The sequence below is a fragment of the Plasmodium fragile genome (assembly GCF_000956335.1).
Source record: "Plasmodium fragile strain nilgiri unplaced genomic scaffold supercont1.9, whole genome shotgun sequence".
Taxonomy (NCBI): domain Eukaryota; phylum Apicomplexa; class Aconoidasida; order Haemosporida; family Plasmodiidae; genus Plasmodium; species Plasmodium fragile.
In genome coordinates this window covers 335,150-353,117 of record NW_012192589.1, presented here as the reverse complement: position 1 = coordinate 353,117, position 17,968 = coordinate 335,150, and the positions used below count along the sequence as shown (strand labels likewise).

The following is a 17,968-nucleotide window of genomic DNA, read 5'->3' as shown; positions in this document are numbered from 1 at the left end:
CGCTACACCTTTGTTCTCGTGAGTGCGGGCGAAACGTACCAGGTCTATTTTTACACAATTGCCTTTACAATTACGGGTGCACTTGCACTTTCGATTCTTAAATACGGTAAAAAAGTGCAACAGGGAATATGCTTAAAAAAAAAAAAAAAAAAAAAAGAAAAGAAAAGACTAATCGTTTCTTGCAAATCGAGGCGGGCAATATCATTCTCAATATGCCCCCCCTCGTTTCCAAGGAATAGAATTTTTTTTTTTTCCCCACTTTTTAACTAAAAATGCACTTTTCCTTTATTTAAGATACCCAAGGAGTGTAAACAATTTTGTTAACTCCTAACGCATCGAAGTATACCATTGGCTTATTGCGCTATTTCTCTGGAACCATTTACGCAATTTTTTTTTTTTTTCCCCCCTTACGTATTTTGCTCGTTTTTTTGAGTATTTTTTTTTTTTTTTGTTGGTAAGCCTTTTGCACAAAACCTATCACCTTATCCTTTCTTCTTGCCATCTTTTCCATGTTATTCTCCCTTTAATTTCCCCCACATATTTCTTACCTTCCAAATTGCACTTGGCATTTTTTCCCATTAATTTTTAAGAGCATAAGTTGGTTCTCTTTCGTTGACATTTTCGACTTCTTTGTCAATTGCGTGACTTTTTTTTTTTTTTTTTTTTTATCTTAATAATGGCCCCAGCAGAATGTCAAAAGAGGGGGCGTATAAATTGTCACAAGTGAAATGACATATCAGGTGACACATCCATTGGCACAGCATGCGGCACACCTAGCCGATGCAACGAAATGGCCATTGTTTCCCTGCTTGTATGAAATCCCCCCCCCACGTTTTTTTAAATACGCACGTCTTTGGTTGTTAAGACACTGTCCTCATTAGACGTACACCCATCGTGTACCATCATGCATATGCATACGCATATGGTGACCTCCCTTTTGTTGTTAAAATTGTCAATTTCCTTTTTTCCTATACTCCCCCCCTCCCGTTCCGTTATAACGGTTTTTACTTCAGCTCATTTGTCCTATAAATAGCTTCCCCTTCTTACAGGCACGAAATCTTTGCCTTTACCCAAGGCAAGATTTGATCCACGAGAAGGAATTTGCAACGGGGAATAGGGTGACATGTACCTGCACAAGACGTGCAAGTAGAACCCTGCGTACACTCCCCCTCGTTTTGCTTAATCAGCCCACTGTGCCGAGCTGGAAGGCAAAAAAAAAAAAAAAAAGAAAAGGCACACGGCGCAGTTACCCTAAAATGGTGTACGCTATTATTATAAAACATGGCGAGTCAAAGAAGAAAGTTAGCAAAAGCAAACAACCCATATTGGGACAAAAACAAAAAAGCGAAAAAAAGAAAAGTACCAGTCTATGCAAAAAAGGGGCCGCTAATTCCAGTTACTGTTACAAGAACAATCAGTATTCCATATTAAACTATTTTGACGTTAAAAAAAAAGAAAAAAAAAAAGACGAACGAAATAAACAAGACAGTACACCCAATAAAAATGTCGAAACATATATAGACAATTTTTATAGCATTGAAGAATGCAAAAATGACTCAAAACAGAACGGACACATTTTGACGTACATAAAATGGATATGTGAAGAAAAAAAAAACGAAAAGGGAAATATCAAGGAACACATTTTAAAATTACTAATATTGTTAAAAAAGGAAGATATTTATTTGAGAAAGTATTTCCCAAAAGTATATAATTTTGAGCGAAAGAGGAAACAAAAAGGTGATACAATCAGAAAAACAAATTTTAAAGAAAAAATTTTCGTTAATAATATTTACAATAGGAACGTCAAAAGGACCAAATTCTATTCCAACATAGTGAATGGCGCCTTATATGAATACAAGGTGACTTACTGCAAGGAAAACAGGTTAATGACATTTCATTATTACGATGGAATTAGGAAATCATTCAAGGTTTCCAACGGTACCTTCTTTTACCTTATATCAGATGACAAGAGTGTTTTTCGACGTACTTCCCTAACCAATGAGGGATCAATTGAGCAGGACGCCCTGCTCCCCCACAAGAACAAATACATCTACACGTTTGAGCGAAATTTCGAAAATAAAATAAATGTCCAAATAATAGACATTTTAAGCAGAACAAGGAAGACAGAATTCTCCCTTGGGTATACCCCCCTCCGAGTATTTGACCACAATGATCATTTGTTTTTTGTAAATTTGTTGAGCTCTACCAACGGACAAAAGTACTTCACGTACTCCATCTACAAGAACAACGTGAAGGAAAAAATTAGAGTACTCTACTTGTCCGCTGTTCACCCGTTCTACTCCAACACAGTTGGAGGCGGGAACGACTCTCTCTTTTTCCGCAAGTGTAAATATTTTTACCGTGAGGAGAAGGTTTTTATGTGGACTGACCCATTGTGCCATGGATCGTCCCCTACCGAAACGGTGCCATTCCCAACCGATTCCTCCACTTTTTCCACCTCATCTGATGCTTCCTCCTCCTCTGCTCTGGAGGAGCCTTGCGAAACAAGGCTAAACCAAATCCCGAACATGAATATCATACACATAAACTCCAACGTGAACATCTGCATCGCTTTCGAGGAAAACACGGAGACCTACTTCTTCTTTTATATCCTCTACAATGTGGTAAAATACAACAAAAAATATCTGAAGAATTATTTCAAAGCGGAAAAAATGGAAAAGTTCCTCCCTTTCCAGCACTTCCTAAGCATCGAAAAAAAACAGTTCTGTTACAAAAAAGAAACATTCAGAAATATCAATTTTAACACACAAGCTTACAAACCACAACTTGTTATCACCACGGGAGGAAATAAAAGCATCCAAAGTAGAATTAAATTGTGTGTCTACGATAATGCAAACAATTTGCTATTTCTTATCCCAATATATCACAAATACGTCAAGGATAAAATTAAGGTTATCCCCAATGTTTTAAATTTCACCACCGTTAATATGACAAGGGAGTTCTCCACGCTCAAGTACTACCCCTACAACTTGTGTGCCTTCCTCAACAACCAAATGAACACTACCCATTTGGAGTGCAAGCCAAGGGAGCGAAATTACGAACATACTATTGTTAACGTTTCTACTGGGGAAAAGAGGATGCTCTATTTTAAAAAGCTGCTAAAGCAAAAGAGGGACATACTAAAATGGACAGATGCAGAGACGAAGAAAAAAGATCCAAACAAGAACACACAATTAAATAAACTCGTCCTAGATGTTAACAAAATGAATCACTTCATCATCATCCTCAACAAAGACGGAATGCTCTACCTACTCTCTGACGATGTGTACCTCTCTAGCATATACCTGTACAACAGCACAGCGCAAATATATAATTTACACAACTCAGACCTCTGTCATGTCACTGTTGATACGATCGACTATGACAACAAGAAGAAGCTCCGCTTGAAATCCTACAGAGTCCACATCGACATTCTACCCAAAAACCCCACACTCAAATTTGTCCTGTACTTTTTCTACAACTATATCTGCAAAAAGATTGCCACTCAGTTTCTCACCCTCTTCATTTATGAGTGCAGGAGGGGGCAGCAGAACAAGGGCATTTTCCACTTTATTAACATTGACATATACTTTTTGGGTCAACACGATTTGGGGTACTCTCACTGGTGGGCGCCGTCCCCCAACAGCGTCAACGCGCAAAAGGAAAACGAGAAAAGCACAAACGGGTTAAGTGAAAACGGGCGAAGTGTAAACACGTGGAGTACCCATCTGCAGAGCGGACACATGCAGACACAGAAATGTCCCCCCCACCCGAGTCAACAATTTAGCGACCCCCCAATCGCGAACAAGACTTGGGTAAAGAACCAAACGGAAAAGTACGAAATTTTCAACAGAAATTTCTTCGAAGTGGACAATCTGTCCCACATCGAGTTCAGCCGATTTGTTTACCTCTTTATGCTTATCTGCGTAGAAGACTTAAAAATGTACAGAAGAATGGAAAAATATTTGTACCTTAAAAAAGGGAAGAACCTCATACCCACGGAGGAGTATATCGAATCGAAATTTAACTGCTTTAGGTTTGAACAAGCGGAGGAAAGTTCAAACAGTGAGGAGGACCATGAATCTTCTTCTAATTCCTATGATAGTGACGATAGGGTAAGGAAAATCACACACAAAAGCTTCCTCCCGCGTGGTGGCAAAATGGATAAAGACGTGGACCTCCCCCCTGATAACACCACGAACAGCTATTACACCGTCATCAACAATTTTATTACCTACCTGCACGATAAGTATAAGCATATTTACCGCAACAAGTATCTCCTGTTAGCCTACCTACATTCCTACTGTGACGAAATCAGCATGAGCGAGTTGGTGGAACAAAAAATCAAAGACGATATCATATTTTTAATTCTTATCCTGTCATACACGCTCAAGCTGTACAATTTTATGTTTCATTACTTGAACAAACTGAGTTCATGCAGGAAAAGAACCCTGCTCCCTTTTTATCATCATGTATGCAGAAGGTACTACAAGGAAGAATTACTAAAACGGTGTACATATAATGTAGCACGTCAGGGGTTATCACTAAGTGTAAGCAAAAGGGATAGATTCTGTCTCAAAATGGAGCAAAGAAGGGACCCCATTTGTGGAAAGACATACACAATCCATTCCCCCGTTAGTAAAAACAGAGTCATAGAGTTAAGGCCACGCGACAAATTTGACAAATATACATTTTTAAACAATTACCTAAAGGGAAAATTCACCAGACTGAGTAGCATCCCAAACACATTGGAACTCCTCAGCCAAATTGCCAATTGCAGTCATGCGGAGGAAGGGCATAGCCACTTGAACCATTTTTTGAATGCTACCTTCTGTCTTCAACATAATGAGAATCACACAAAGAAGCTGAAACTCAATTATGAATATTACTTGAGGGAGGTGGAACAACTTTTCAGTGTAATCATGGAGGACCAGGACAGGAGGAGAACAAGCAGGAACAAGAATATTAAGAAAGGGAAGTATAAACAAAGTAGATTGACTCGTATAATCACAAACGAAAGTCACATAACAGACTGCTATGAAAACTTCCAGTCCTTCAAATCGTTCATCCTTCTTGACAACAAAATGAAATTCCTGTACTATTTCTCCCCTCTATATTTTCCGCTAAAGAATTTGCTAATTGCCTCCCATTTGAGTCTACTCTATGGACAAAATTTGAAAAAAAAAATAATCAAAAATAATTTTATCAGGAATGTTGTTAAGAACGAGTTGGACGTAATTTATGTGCCCACCTTCCCAGTACATTTTATGGAATGCCCAGAGGAGAAGGGGTCTCAAGGACGAAGAAACAGCTGTGCACATAATTCTCCCCGTGGTGAAGTCTCCAAAAAGGAAGCAACATGTGGAAGGTACTGCACACGCAAGAGGCAACCCAATCATCGTAAAAGAGCAGTTATTCCAACCAAACAGGGCAAAAAAGCACCCCGTAATGGAAATTCCTTTGCGACATCTCACAGCAGTAGTGCCACGTCCAGTTGCGCATTCTCACAACACTCGAAGGAGAGGCAGCAAAGCAGTAATCACCTCCAATTTTTCCAAAGGCAAATTCACTTGCACACGTCCAACATAAAACATTTCGATTCACTAAACCTAGATGACATGAATCTCGTTAATATACTACTCAAGTCCGTCTTTTACGAAAATTTATATGCTCTGAACAGGTACTCCTATTTTTTGCATATCCGCATGCACAGTATTAACAGTATTAACAGTACTAACAGTGCCAACAGTGATATCCATGTATTGCGCAGTGGTTCGGGGGGAAGACATCATGTCCTCAGAGACGCGCTGTTTTTGGAGGGGCACAAGGCGAGAGACGAAAAGGAAGAATCACAGAAATGCTCGAAAACTGCACTCCTTCTGAGTAACGATCGCCTGCCCATGGAAATGATAAAACTCTTCGACTGCTACCACACGTTCAACTTTAAGAATGACAATTTTTACATCAGCATAAACAGGGAGGACCTCTATTTCAACAAATGCTTCGACTCCACAAATACAAAAGTGAAGAAAAATTTTTATCAAGTTTTAGACATTTTAAATAGGAGTTTCCACAGCACACTTCTGCGCGATGGTCCTCTCCATTGCTATGAAAAGGGCGCGTGTGGTAAGGACAAAAACGACACGCACAATGAGGAGAAACGGAAGAAGGGCCAGAGAGAAGACCAAGCGCACAACAGCTACGATAAAAAGAACCTAATTGTCCAAAAGAGCTACCTAAGTGAATACAAAATATTGAAAGACTGCTGCTTTTTCTTCGATACATTTAAAATGGATCGAAATATCTCCTCGTGTTATTTTCCACACAACAAAGATCCGGTACTCGTCTACCTCAATAATTTTCACAATTATTACTTCTCCAAATATTACAAGAAACGAAAAATACAACTGTTGAAAGATAAGGAGGACGACGTCGAGGAGGAGGAGGAACAGGAGGAAGAAGAGGTAGAAGGACGTGCACAAAGTAGGGACCTAATCGATTTGATAGACCTGGAAAACTCCTCAGACAGTTTGGAAAGCGCATATATTCACAAACACAAGTATAACAGGAAGAATGTAAATAAACATTTAAAAAAAATCATCAAACTGGTTAATTTAGACAAATTAGAAGAGAAGAAAATACTTATCGACACCAAAATTAACGGAAATATTGACAAGGTTTTAGATTTAATGCACCTTTATTATACCCTAGAAAAATTTTACAAAATGAAATATATCTGCATGTTCAACATTAGCGAAATTAATTTTTTCGATATTATCAACTCCATTCATTACAAACCGGATATCAATTTTAACATAAAATATGATTTGTATGTATATTTATTTGAGTACAGACAGAACCAAAGTCGCCTTAGCAATATTTCCATCCCTGCAACCAATAGTTTTTCCCTTAATGTACCATCTCGCGCTTATAGTAGGGATCCCGTGGATGGCTCCAACCGCCGCCCCAGTGCCACATTTTACAACTACGCCAATTCGTTGAATGAAAATGGATTTCCTGTGAATGAGGGACCGAACAATGAGGCAAATCGAGGAGATATGAATCTGACGAATCAAGCGACCGGCATGATAAATGGGAACAACGGGGTTAGTGGATCCCATCCCGTTGTATCCCACAGCGCCTATAACCCTGCCGCTGAGTCCCCAAGGACCAACGCCCACGGAACTGGATACCCAAATGGGGCGCCCATGGTGAACATTCCCCATAGAAACAGCAACGTCCTAATAAGAGACAACTCCGAAAATGACATTCAAAATGTCCATTTGAGAAACGCTGCTTCGTATCACTACACACGATTTGATAACAACCAAAACCACATTAACAGACACATTGGAAGTAACAACATGCGGTTTAACACTGACACCTTCAACGAACCATCCGAGGTCACCATGCTGAACAGGAGGATACGGGAATTTAATAGCTACTGGCACATACGCACTAATGAGCTAAGGACAAGTACTAATTTAAATTACCGAAGCTTGCTTAACCCTTCGAGCCGCATGCAGCATCAAGGCAGCAACTCGGGGAACCGCTTCAGTTACAATCAAAATAGGACCCCCGAAAGAAACACAGGAAATGTTATTTATAGAAATTATGGCAACCACTTGAATGTGTTACCTCTAAACAGTGGAGTTGGTAACTCCCGAGACGTGGCTAGAGCTAACTCGTACAATGTAAGTCGGAATGTGTCGACAAGTATGGAGGAGAGTCCTCCCATCAGTCACTTCGAGAATAGCCCCGTGCATAGCCACCGAGTGAATGGCAACCAGGGGAGTAACCAGAACGAGGGAGGCGGCCACAGCAATCTCAGCGCCAACAATAACGATTACGGTGGCAACAACAACGGTCACAACGATAACAACGGTCAGAATGACAGCTCCGTGCACCTCGCGAGAGAGCGCTCCTTCCTTCCCTTCAGCGTCGCGCACAGCAACAACGTGAACCAGAGAGATAAGCTACACAATTTGAAATACTCTTTAAAAAAAAAAAAAAAAAAACACATGAACAGAATCAAACTAAATGTGAATAGCCTGCTGAATTCTCTGAACGTCCACGTGAAGACAGACAAAATCGACAAAATATTCATCCTAAATAAAAAGCTTAAAGAGTTACAGACTTGCAAAAATGTATTACGCAATTTTAACACTGTACCTATAAGAGAGCTAGCCAATAAAATTGGAGTTCCAGCATCTACACACACAAGAGACTTCTTCGATAATTTCCAATTTAACAATAGCACGTCCCAAAATGTTCTAGCACATAGAGAGTCGCTCAGAAACAACGAAATGAATAATAACCAGGCTGGTGTTTCAAATGAAGTACAAGATTCAACTAGCTCCTCTTCATACCAGGAGAGTGATTACAATAGCGACTTTAATAAAACGTGGGAAGTGCCCGAATGTGTGGATTCGCCCAAAAGTGTCATCGATGTGGAAGGTGACGGAGAAAATGGACGCCAGAATGGGGATCACGAACACGGTGGTCGAAGCGACGCTCCAGGAGATGACCCAATTAGGAGAGCAAATACCAACTCCAACAAGATTTACAATACTAGTTACAACCCCAATGCGAATGACTCCTCTAATGATGAGTTCTATTCGAGTAATTTTTTATACACACCCAACAAAGCTGCTAACGAGACCACGGGCCAGGAAAAAATGAACGACATTTCTTTCGATAACATAAATCGCAGATACAGCTGCAACATGTCCATTAATGACACGGAACCCAGGAGGGACAGCCAAATATCGTTTCTGTACTATGACAGAAGAAACAGCTTCATGATGAATAGCCTTCCCAGGAGGGAAAGCAACGGATCGCTGCCAGTGCTCAACGGAGTCGCCTCCAATTTAAATGGACAAGCTGCAAGGCATAGCACCGGTGGGGGAGTTGATCGAGGTAACTATGGCGGTGAAGATGACCGCCCAGGAGAGCGACCAGCGCCAAACCGGCCGTCCATAAACTCCAGTAGGAGTGTGCGAAACAGTGCAGTGTCCAGTGTAATCCAGAGAGAAAGAAGCCACCACGTGAACGACGCCATGTCCAGCTACAACAACACACCAATGGAGGAATATGCAAACCTATACGACGTAAACGATTTTAAAAATAAAAAGAAATTAAATAAAAAAATTGATTACTTTGATTTCACATTTGACAAAGCCAAGTGCATTAAATACAATAATTTTGTGAATGGAAAAATCAGAAATGCGTTCAAATTGCAATGCTCTCTATGCCAGACCATTTTGTACAAAAAATATGACGACATGCACAAGAAGAAAAACACTGTCCTAGTAAACATTATAAACCATGAGAATTATTTGTTTAAATTTTTGAATAAGAATTATAAATATTGTGGGATGTACTTTCTCGCTGGATTAATATACGGATTAGGATTATTACAATTTTTTAAGAGTTTAAAAATTTCTCTATTTTTACAGTACATTTTGAAATACAAAAATAGGTGCCTCTATATTTGTTCCATTTTGGGCATATCTCTTTCGTTGATATCTTCGAAGAATCGAGAGCTGACATCCATATGTCTAAGCGCTCTGTTCAAAGAATTATATGACGGCAAGAGGAAACTCAACTTGGACAGTTTACTTTTTCAATGTTTTAACGAACATGAGCACTGCGACGACAACTACAAATTTGTTTTTTATAAAAAAAAAAAAATTAACAAGACGGACAAGGTGGGCACGAAAATTGAACATATGAAAAAAGAAGGATGCCTGCAAAATGAAACAGAGTCTAGACAAGCCTGCGCAGGGGACGACTCCCAATATTGTAACCTGCTCTATGCATATGACAACGAATTATCCGATGAAGAAACTTCAACCGTTCCGATGACCAGTGACGATGCGTCGTCCCTTTCGTGCAACACCCTTGATCGAAATATAGGAAGTGGGATAGGGAACCCCTTGGCTGGATCCACCAGCTTTCCGAGCCACCGCGAGGGGGACGGGGCGGAGGGAATTTACAACCTCACAAGGGGAAGCACCGACGTCAGTTACTACCCAAATGCGGATTCTAATGCCGACCCGGGTATGCTAATTCGGGCGGACACTCCGCAGAACGGGGATGCAGGTGCTAAGCAGGACCATCACGAGGAAAGTTCAAAGGAGGACTATGATTGGGGTGGCAAGGAGCATTACGATGGGCATGCTAAACAGGACAATTCCGATAAGGCATTCAAATTGGACTACGACAAGACGTACCATCCCCCCCATTACGACCTTACGGATGGACAGTGCGAGAGAATGGAACACCTCAATGAGGGACTTGACACCGCACAGGAGGGAACACCGCATTATATATATCGACCAAAAAAGGGTGCCGACGTGGATCCATACAGTGATAAGTTCAGCGAGGAATGGGAGGACCGAAATGAATATATGCGTCAGTACATACGTGACCGAGGGGGTAAAGACGACAACGTGGAGGAGGAGGACCCAAACGATGACGAGGAACAAAACATACAGGACGAAAAAAATGACCACCCAGATGATTGCGGTTTTAGAGATCCGCTAGATGGTAACCCAGAAAACCAACCAGATAACATAGACGAAGTGTACTCCCTTATGAACTCCCCAATATCCAATTCGATTTGCTCCGAAAATTCTCAAGAGAAAAAGAAAAACAAAAGTGGAGACTACAAATGGCAAAAAATGAAAAGCAACAGTAGAAAAAAGAAAAAAAAATCTTTAGACAACCTAGTGCTCAGTACGAACTTCCTTTGTCTAGGATACCTTCACATGAATAGCAACAACAAATGTTTGACAAGATACATCTTTAAGCTATTACAAAAAAGAAATTTGAGCAAGTTAAATTTATTGTGTATTTTCTGGTCCATAGGAAGTATCAATTATAAAAAAGGCAGCCTTTTCCACACTATAATAATTTCCTTACTATATTTTATAAATGCAAATGTACCATATAAAATGCACAAAAATGATTTCATAAAAACATTCTCCATGAAGAGTTTACATGCAGATGATATGTCTTACGACATAATGCACATGATCATCTCATCCGCCGTAGCAGTTTCATTATCCTTCTTCAGAAGCAACAATATTCATGCCTTTAATATGATTTTTATGCCCTCCATAATGGACCACATATACTATTTTAATCAGTACGAAATTATGGTAAAATCGTTTGCGCGAAATATGATCATCTTCGATTTTGTGGAGTTATCTCATGAATATATTCTGTCGAATATTCCTCCTTTCTTGAGGATTCTTCCTAACGATTGGAGCAGAAAGAAGAAGAGTAAGCTACCCTATATGCACTTGATTAACAAAAATGGAACCTTCAAGGATAAAGAACTGGAGAAAACATTCATCCTTCTAAATGGGCACCTAAATTTGGGCCATGATTTTGTACGTAATGAGATGAACAGAATGTACGAGGGTGGACGCTATTTTCGTCTGTCCAAGCAGAGCTTTGTACATTGCTACAGGGATAAGCTATCCCCGGGAGGCGCTGCCCTGAAGTATTATTTCCACGGCGGACGAGGTAGCGGCGTAGACGGTGTACATGAAAGAGGAACCCGCGCTGGAAGCAATGACCGCGTCGATTGCCCAAGTGCATATGTCGAAGACACAAGTAGCGACCAACAGACCAACGCACAGAGGCGTAATCACGAACACAATTTGTTAAAAGATTACACCTTCGTCTATAACTGCGAAATGCTCAGGTACTACATCATCATGGGGGTGCTTCAAGTGCTCAGCATAAAATACCTTTCGACACACCACGAGCATTTCAAGAAAATATGCTTCGAATATATCTCCTACTTTGAAAATATTAATAAAGGAATTTATGCCAAAAAGAAATTGGAGAAGCTATACAAAAAGGTAAACTATTTGGTCCAAAAGATTAAGGATAAGGTTACGAATGAGAATCTTGTGCAGGACCTCCTTCCCGATGTACACGAAGTTTTGCGCGAGACGAATGCGAAGAAGTCCCAGGGAGGTGCGTCCACAAGTGCGATGGTTAATCAGATGGGAGGGGGAAGTTTAAGCAGCAGGGGAATCGATGTTAGGGTTAGCGACTCGATAAGTGGGCAGCTACGGAGCGATAGTGGAGAAGATGATGATGATCACGATGAGGATAGCCGCTATACTCATCCCCGCCATAGCTACGGAGGAGAAGAAAGGCAGGAAGACATAGACGACCAAATCAACAACCACCTTCATGACCTCATTGAGCATCTGGAGTATGACGACTGCTCCAGCGATTCGGAGGACACAAAAAAGAAGATCGATTCATCGCACCCCAGAAAAAGGAACGAAATGGATGGAGGAACGCACAAAGAAGTGATGCAAAGACAATGCGCAGACTCGACAAACATCATGGTGGCCATGTCCAGCAGTAAAAAAAACTCAGTGTACTCTCACATATACAAATTAATTTTAAAGTATGTTAAAAAGATAAAGAAAATTAAGAAATGTTTGCACAATTGGTACTCTCCTGTGGAGGATGAAAATTACATAACCAGTCGATTGTTAGGACAAAAGTATCAAAATGAACAGAACCATTTATACAAAATAAAAGAAGAAGATGTGAACGATATTGTCAATTTAATTTATCAGTGTCTTTCCCTTGTCTTTGTCGGAAGTTGCGACAAAACATTGAATAAAAGAATAAAAAACAAAATAAACAATCTGGTGAACATCAGAGATAAAAACACGAATAATTTGTACTACTACTACTTAGGGTATATAAACCTAGGGTGTGGAAAATATGTGTTAAAAAGACACACAGATGTGTCCACCTGTACACTCACCTTAATTCTGTTTAGCTTCTTTCATATCTATGATTTGTCATCCCATTTTATCATCCATCTGATCGAATTTATGTACGTTCTTCTAATTGACAAACGCTTTTTAAAAATATACGATGTCACGTCAAACCAATTTGTTAGCCTCCCCATCCAGTTAATTTACACGGAGAAGGTGAGCACTTATCATTTGAAGACAACTCGAGACAGTCACAAACAAGTGACCAATAAAAACCAAAGAAACGCACTTAACAGAAACTTCTATTTACACAAAACCAATTACACAAGTCTTAACAGAAAGGTAATCCTCTCCCCCAGTGCTATCCCACACTTGGACATTGTAAACATTTCCATCGTGAATAATGAATATTACCACTTGAGCTTTTCCTGCTTCGATGCAAAGACGACGAAAGGGAGCCTCTCGCGAGGCACCGTGGGGAGGGACCCACATACAGATCCACACATATGCGAACTGAAGAACGGACCGCGCATAACACCTGGACAACCATGCGACAAGAACAATATTGTGAGAAAAATAATAAAACGGGGAATCCTCTTCGTTAAAAGACGAGAATATAACAGCGTGCCGCTAGATTATAAGCACTTGTTCGTGGCAGAGACACTTCGCGGCCTGTGTGAAGGGGGAGAAAAAATGGGTATGCATGTCGTCCCCCCTGAGAAATTCACCAGAAATATCGACACATGTACAGGCGCTTCCCATAGGGATACTACAAACCTTCGAGGAAGTAAACAGCCAAATGGAACACATATCTTTAGCAATGCTGTCTGGTTGGAGCAACTTCATCCTATGAGCAAAGAGAACACCCTCGTGATGAACCAAAAAGGATCCCTCCTGGAGATCACCGAAAAGAAAAACATCCTTAGGAACACACTGATGAGGTATAAAGATAGCCAAAGCACCATAGCCAATTTTTTACTGGAAGTGCTAAAGTACTATGAGAAAATCCCCTTGACATTTTCAGACGACACAATGTTACTATTTCAAACAAAGGGGAATTATACACATAAAAATATAAGCGAGCTACTAATGCTAAAGTATTACATAAAATTGGACGGAGAGAGATCCTCTTCGGAAGAGACCTACCACGACGATCACTTGGTAGCAGAGGGAAAATTTGCGAAGCTCTTTCTACTCTTCAATGAGGAGTTTAGTAAGCAATTTATCGAAATTGAAAAGTTTAATAAAGAGAGGAAAAATAAAATGGTGCAGTTCCTTCCCTTAATCTATGCTGTTATTGTAAATTATTACGAGAGGAAGTGGTCCGCCCAGTGGGATAAAAAAATTTGGTCAGTGCATTTAGAGGAACATAATAAAATTCTACACACCTTCCATAGCCATGTGAATAGCCCAGACTTGGCAGGGGACAATGAAGAGGGTAGTAAAAACGACTTAATCACCACCTCTGCGATGTCACCCGCACCAATCATCATAAACAATATATACAACGAACGTACGCAAAACAACATTTATACCCTTTACTACAAAAGTAGAGAGAAGAAGGAGAACATACTGGTCAGCGACCTGAATCACATAAATCAGCTGAATCAACTGCTAATCAAATATGCCCTCAAAAAGTTGAACCCCTTTGTGAAATACCAACTGGTGAAACAAGTGCAAAACAATTTCGACTATTTTCTCCTGGTCCAAAATTTACACATTGATCGAAGTGTCAATTATTTATATTTCCTCTCAGATGTGTATCATTCCTTCTATCCATTTTATCAATTCTTTTGTAAGTACTGGGAAGACCATTACTTTGGCACACTAGCATCAGCAAGAAAAGCACAGAAGAAATCAATTTGCGATTTGGAATTCTTCGATTATGTTGCCAATCCTGAGAGAGATACCAAAGTTGTAGTCATAGGGGTGGGAGGAGGTCAGGGGGGTGACCTGTCTGCGTATACGTTTCCAGAAAAATCGAGCAGCTCCTACTTTTTGCGCCCCCCAAAAAGGAATAAAAGGAAGGGATGTGGTGTGGGGGGAAGGGTCGAAAGGGGAGGCAGTGCTTGCAAGGTAAAGGTTACGTGGATAGATGAAGCTGAGAAGGGCCTGTCATGGAAGGATGAATCTGAGAAAGACGCATCATGGAAGGACGAAACTGCGAAGAAGGAACCTATATGCTCAAACGGCACGTTTGACAAAGTGAAGGATCTGCTCAGCCTCAATTTTGAATACCTCAAAATCATGCAGGGGATCTACAAAAGATCCAGCACAAAAGTGAGCCTGATGAGTTACCTGCCCTTCTTTGGCACCGACTGCCATTTTGTCTACTTTTTTGAAAATAACATAAAGGTGATAAAAAGGATTTTCCAGCAGTATTACCACAAGGGCTACCCCCACAAAAACATCCTTTTTAACAAAGGAAAAATTTCTACCAACGATTCGAGCAACGTAGTAAATTTATTTACACAATATTGTAACTTCCCCAATTATTTCTCCTTTTGGAATATCGTTCTATCTGACAAGGAGGATAATTTCCTTTTTGTACCTAAGTGTAGACACCACTACGATCACAAATACAATAAGTACATTCGCTCCGTTATTTCAAAAGCGGACCAGGTGGTGTTTACCCACAACAATATGTTACAGGGCCAAACGGTGAGGAATAAGCACAAGCATATTTATGCAAAGGTACCACATAGGAGCGCAGCTAAGTGTGGCCACTTTAACGCTGCTCGTGGAAATGTTTTTCGTTTACATGGTACAATACCCCCCAATGGCAAAACTCCCCTTCATCACAAAAAGAGATATATAAACATAGCGCTAAAATGGATTGACAAGCGTAATTCACCATCAGCTGGAAGAGTCCATACGGAAGAGAAGTACTACCCCTTTGTGATCCTCCAGAGAATAGCACACACGATTCAGAAGAACGCAAAAAATGAAGTCTGTCCAATTAGAAGTGCGTTCATAGAAAATACCCATGGAAAAAAAACATCCCTCAGTGCATACAACTTTTTCAAACACTGGATAAGCAGAAGTGAACACTTATCTAGCAAACTAGTTACATCGCATAATATTTCATTAAATTCTGCATGCATCAATTCTTTTTTCGAGGATATATTACTTTGTTTTTTTATTGGGAATTTATAACTCCGCTTTACCGAGTGGACAGGAGACCTACTCGTGTTTTTTTTTTAGTAATGGAGCTCGTTCTGGTTCGTCCCTCCGGGTGAGCCCCAACATAATATATGCACACAGGAGCATGAACATCAACACACACAATTGTGTTTGTTTTTTTGTTTGCTTTTTTTTTTTTTTTTTGTGTCCATAAAGCCGCTTCCCATTTCGGCTCTACCCCCTTTTGTCAATTATGTAAAAGAATTATTTGCCCTCTTGTCTCTTGCGTTTGTGCTACCTTTGTCAAGTTCTTTTTCGTTGCGCGTTGTGGCATGCACATATATATGTACGTCTGCATGTTTACTTTCTCCCCCGGAGGAGGGACACAAACGACGTTTCCTTCCCCGTGGTGCACTTTTCAAACAAAGGCAGCAGTACCTTTTGGCAACTTTGACGTCAAATTTTACGTGCACATGGCTACTTGCCTTTTTTTTTTTTTTTTTTTCCTCCCCCTGTCAACTCATTTGTCGAGACTTTTCACTGCCGTTCTTCAGTGCTCTATTTAACGTGAGCGCGCGTCCATACATTCCATCACACGTATGTACGTGCAACCAAATATTTCATGCCATACACATCTGGCACGACGTTCAATAAGTCTGGCGCGAAGTTCAATAAGGACATGTGACGTCGCTGACCCCCTGTTCAGCTGATGGCCTTATCCTTTTCCATCCAATTTTCGACGAATCTGTAACAGTTGTGAAGGAGTTCGGTTCCTCCCTTTTCAAGTTTGATTTAATACACTGTTCTGGTAGTAAGCATAAAATGTGAATCATATTGTGCAGTTGTAATGGTGGAAAGAGGGGCAGAAGCAGGATGCACAACGCGGAAAGTGCATACTTATAATGTTAGCAATGCCCTATTTCTTTTACACGTGAATACTTTGTAACATTATTGCGTACAAATATATGCGTATATAATGTTTACGTACATATGCCCCATGTATCACATTTTTGATTCTTTTTTCCGTATTTTTAAATTTGGCTTAACGGTGGTTGTTGCCCCTATGTCGAGCGATAATGCCGTTTTTATGCACTATACAGGTGGAAACGGATTTTTGTTTTCAAAGGCCTAGCCCCCGTGGGTTAATCACCATACCGCGTAAAACCGCAGCACAGTTACCACATGTTGCTGCAACGGGGGAGTCACCACAATATTAACAAGTGTCATTATATTATATACATGTACAAAGCACCCTTCGCAAAATATTTCCATCGACGAGTGAAGGCTGACGGAAAGGAAAAAAAAATGATCCAGTAGAATGAAGAATAAAAATCTGCTCTGGCAAACTTACGTTCTGCTGCATCCAATGTACGTATGTAACAAAGCATACAGTTTTTTTTTTTTTTTTTTTTCTCCCCCAGTTTTTTTTTTCCCACTGTTTATGTACCTCCCCACAACATTAAAGAAAAAAAAAAAAAAAAAAAAAAAAAAAAAAAAAAGAGCAATAAAAAAAAAAAAAAAAAAAAAAAAAAAAAAAAAAAAAAAAAGAGCAATAAGCATTTTCTTATTCCTTTTCTTTTCGAGCTCTTTTCCACTTCGCATAGTTGGAGGTTATTCCCCCCCGCGCATCATCTGCAGCATTACAGGTATACCACTTGTTGGAAACACAAAATACCCCTCGCTTGAGGAACACGGGGAGAAGCGCCTATAAGTAAATTTCGAATAATATACATTCCATTAAATATGCTCATTTATTTTTTCCCCTCTCAGCGAATAATCTTTTTCGCCATTTTGTGTATAAAGGCATTCATAGCAAGTGGAATAATAAATACTAGCGCATCGATTAGCACTTTGCAACCCTCCTTCAAAATTGGAACGCCCTTTTGTTCGCAACCGGAGTCAAGATGGGTGACCTACTGAGGAGTAAAGCCGATTTAGGCGACTGCCGTTTTTATGAGAAGAAGTTTCCCGAAGTTGATGACTTGATCATGGTCAAGGTTAACAGGATTGAAGATATGGGCGCCTATGTCTCCATCCTGGAATATAACGACATGGAGGGTATGCCAAAAAAAAAAAAAAAAAAA

At 40.1% G+C, this 17,968-nt stretch overlaps 2 protein-coding genes across 2 annotated transcripts in view; both read left to right on the top strand.

The window, feature by feature from the left end:
• Window positions 1–1,256: 1,256 nt before the first annotated feature.
• On the top strand, window positions 1,257–15,917 carry AK88_01125 (uncharacterized protein; the record flags this gene model as incomplete). Its single annotated transcript, XM_012478763.1, has 1 exon — window positions 1,257–15,917. The coding sequence occupies one exon, from the start codon at window positions 1,257–1,259 to the stop codon at window positions 15,915–15,917; it is 14,661 nt and encodes a 4,886-aa protein (XP_012334186.1).
• Window positions 15,918–17,788: 1,871 nt separating this feature from the next.
• AK88_01124 (uncharacterized protein) overlaps window positions 17,789–17,968 on the top strand; it is a gene marked incomplete at both ends in the record, with an annotated part of 3,401 nt that continues 3,221 nt past the window's right edge. The window contains one exon of the mRNA XM_012478762.1: window positions 17,789–17,942. Coding sequence (XP_012334185.1) covers window positions 17,789–17,942 — 154 coding nt within the window. The remainder of the gene's footprint in view (window positions 17,943–17,968) is intronic.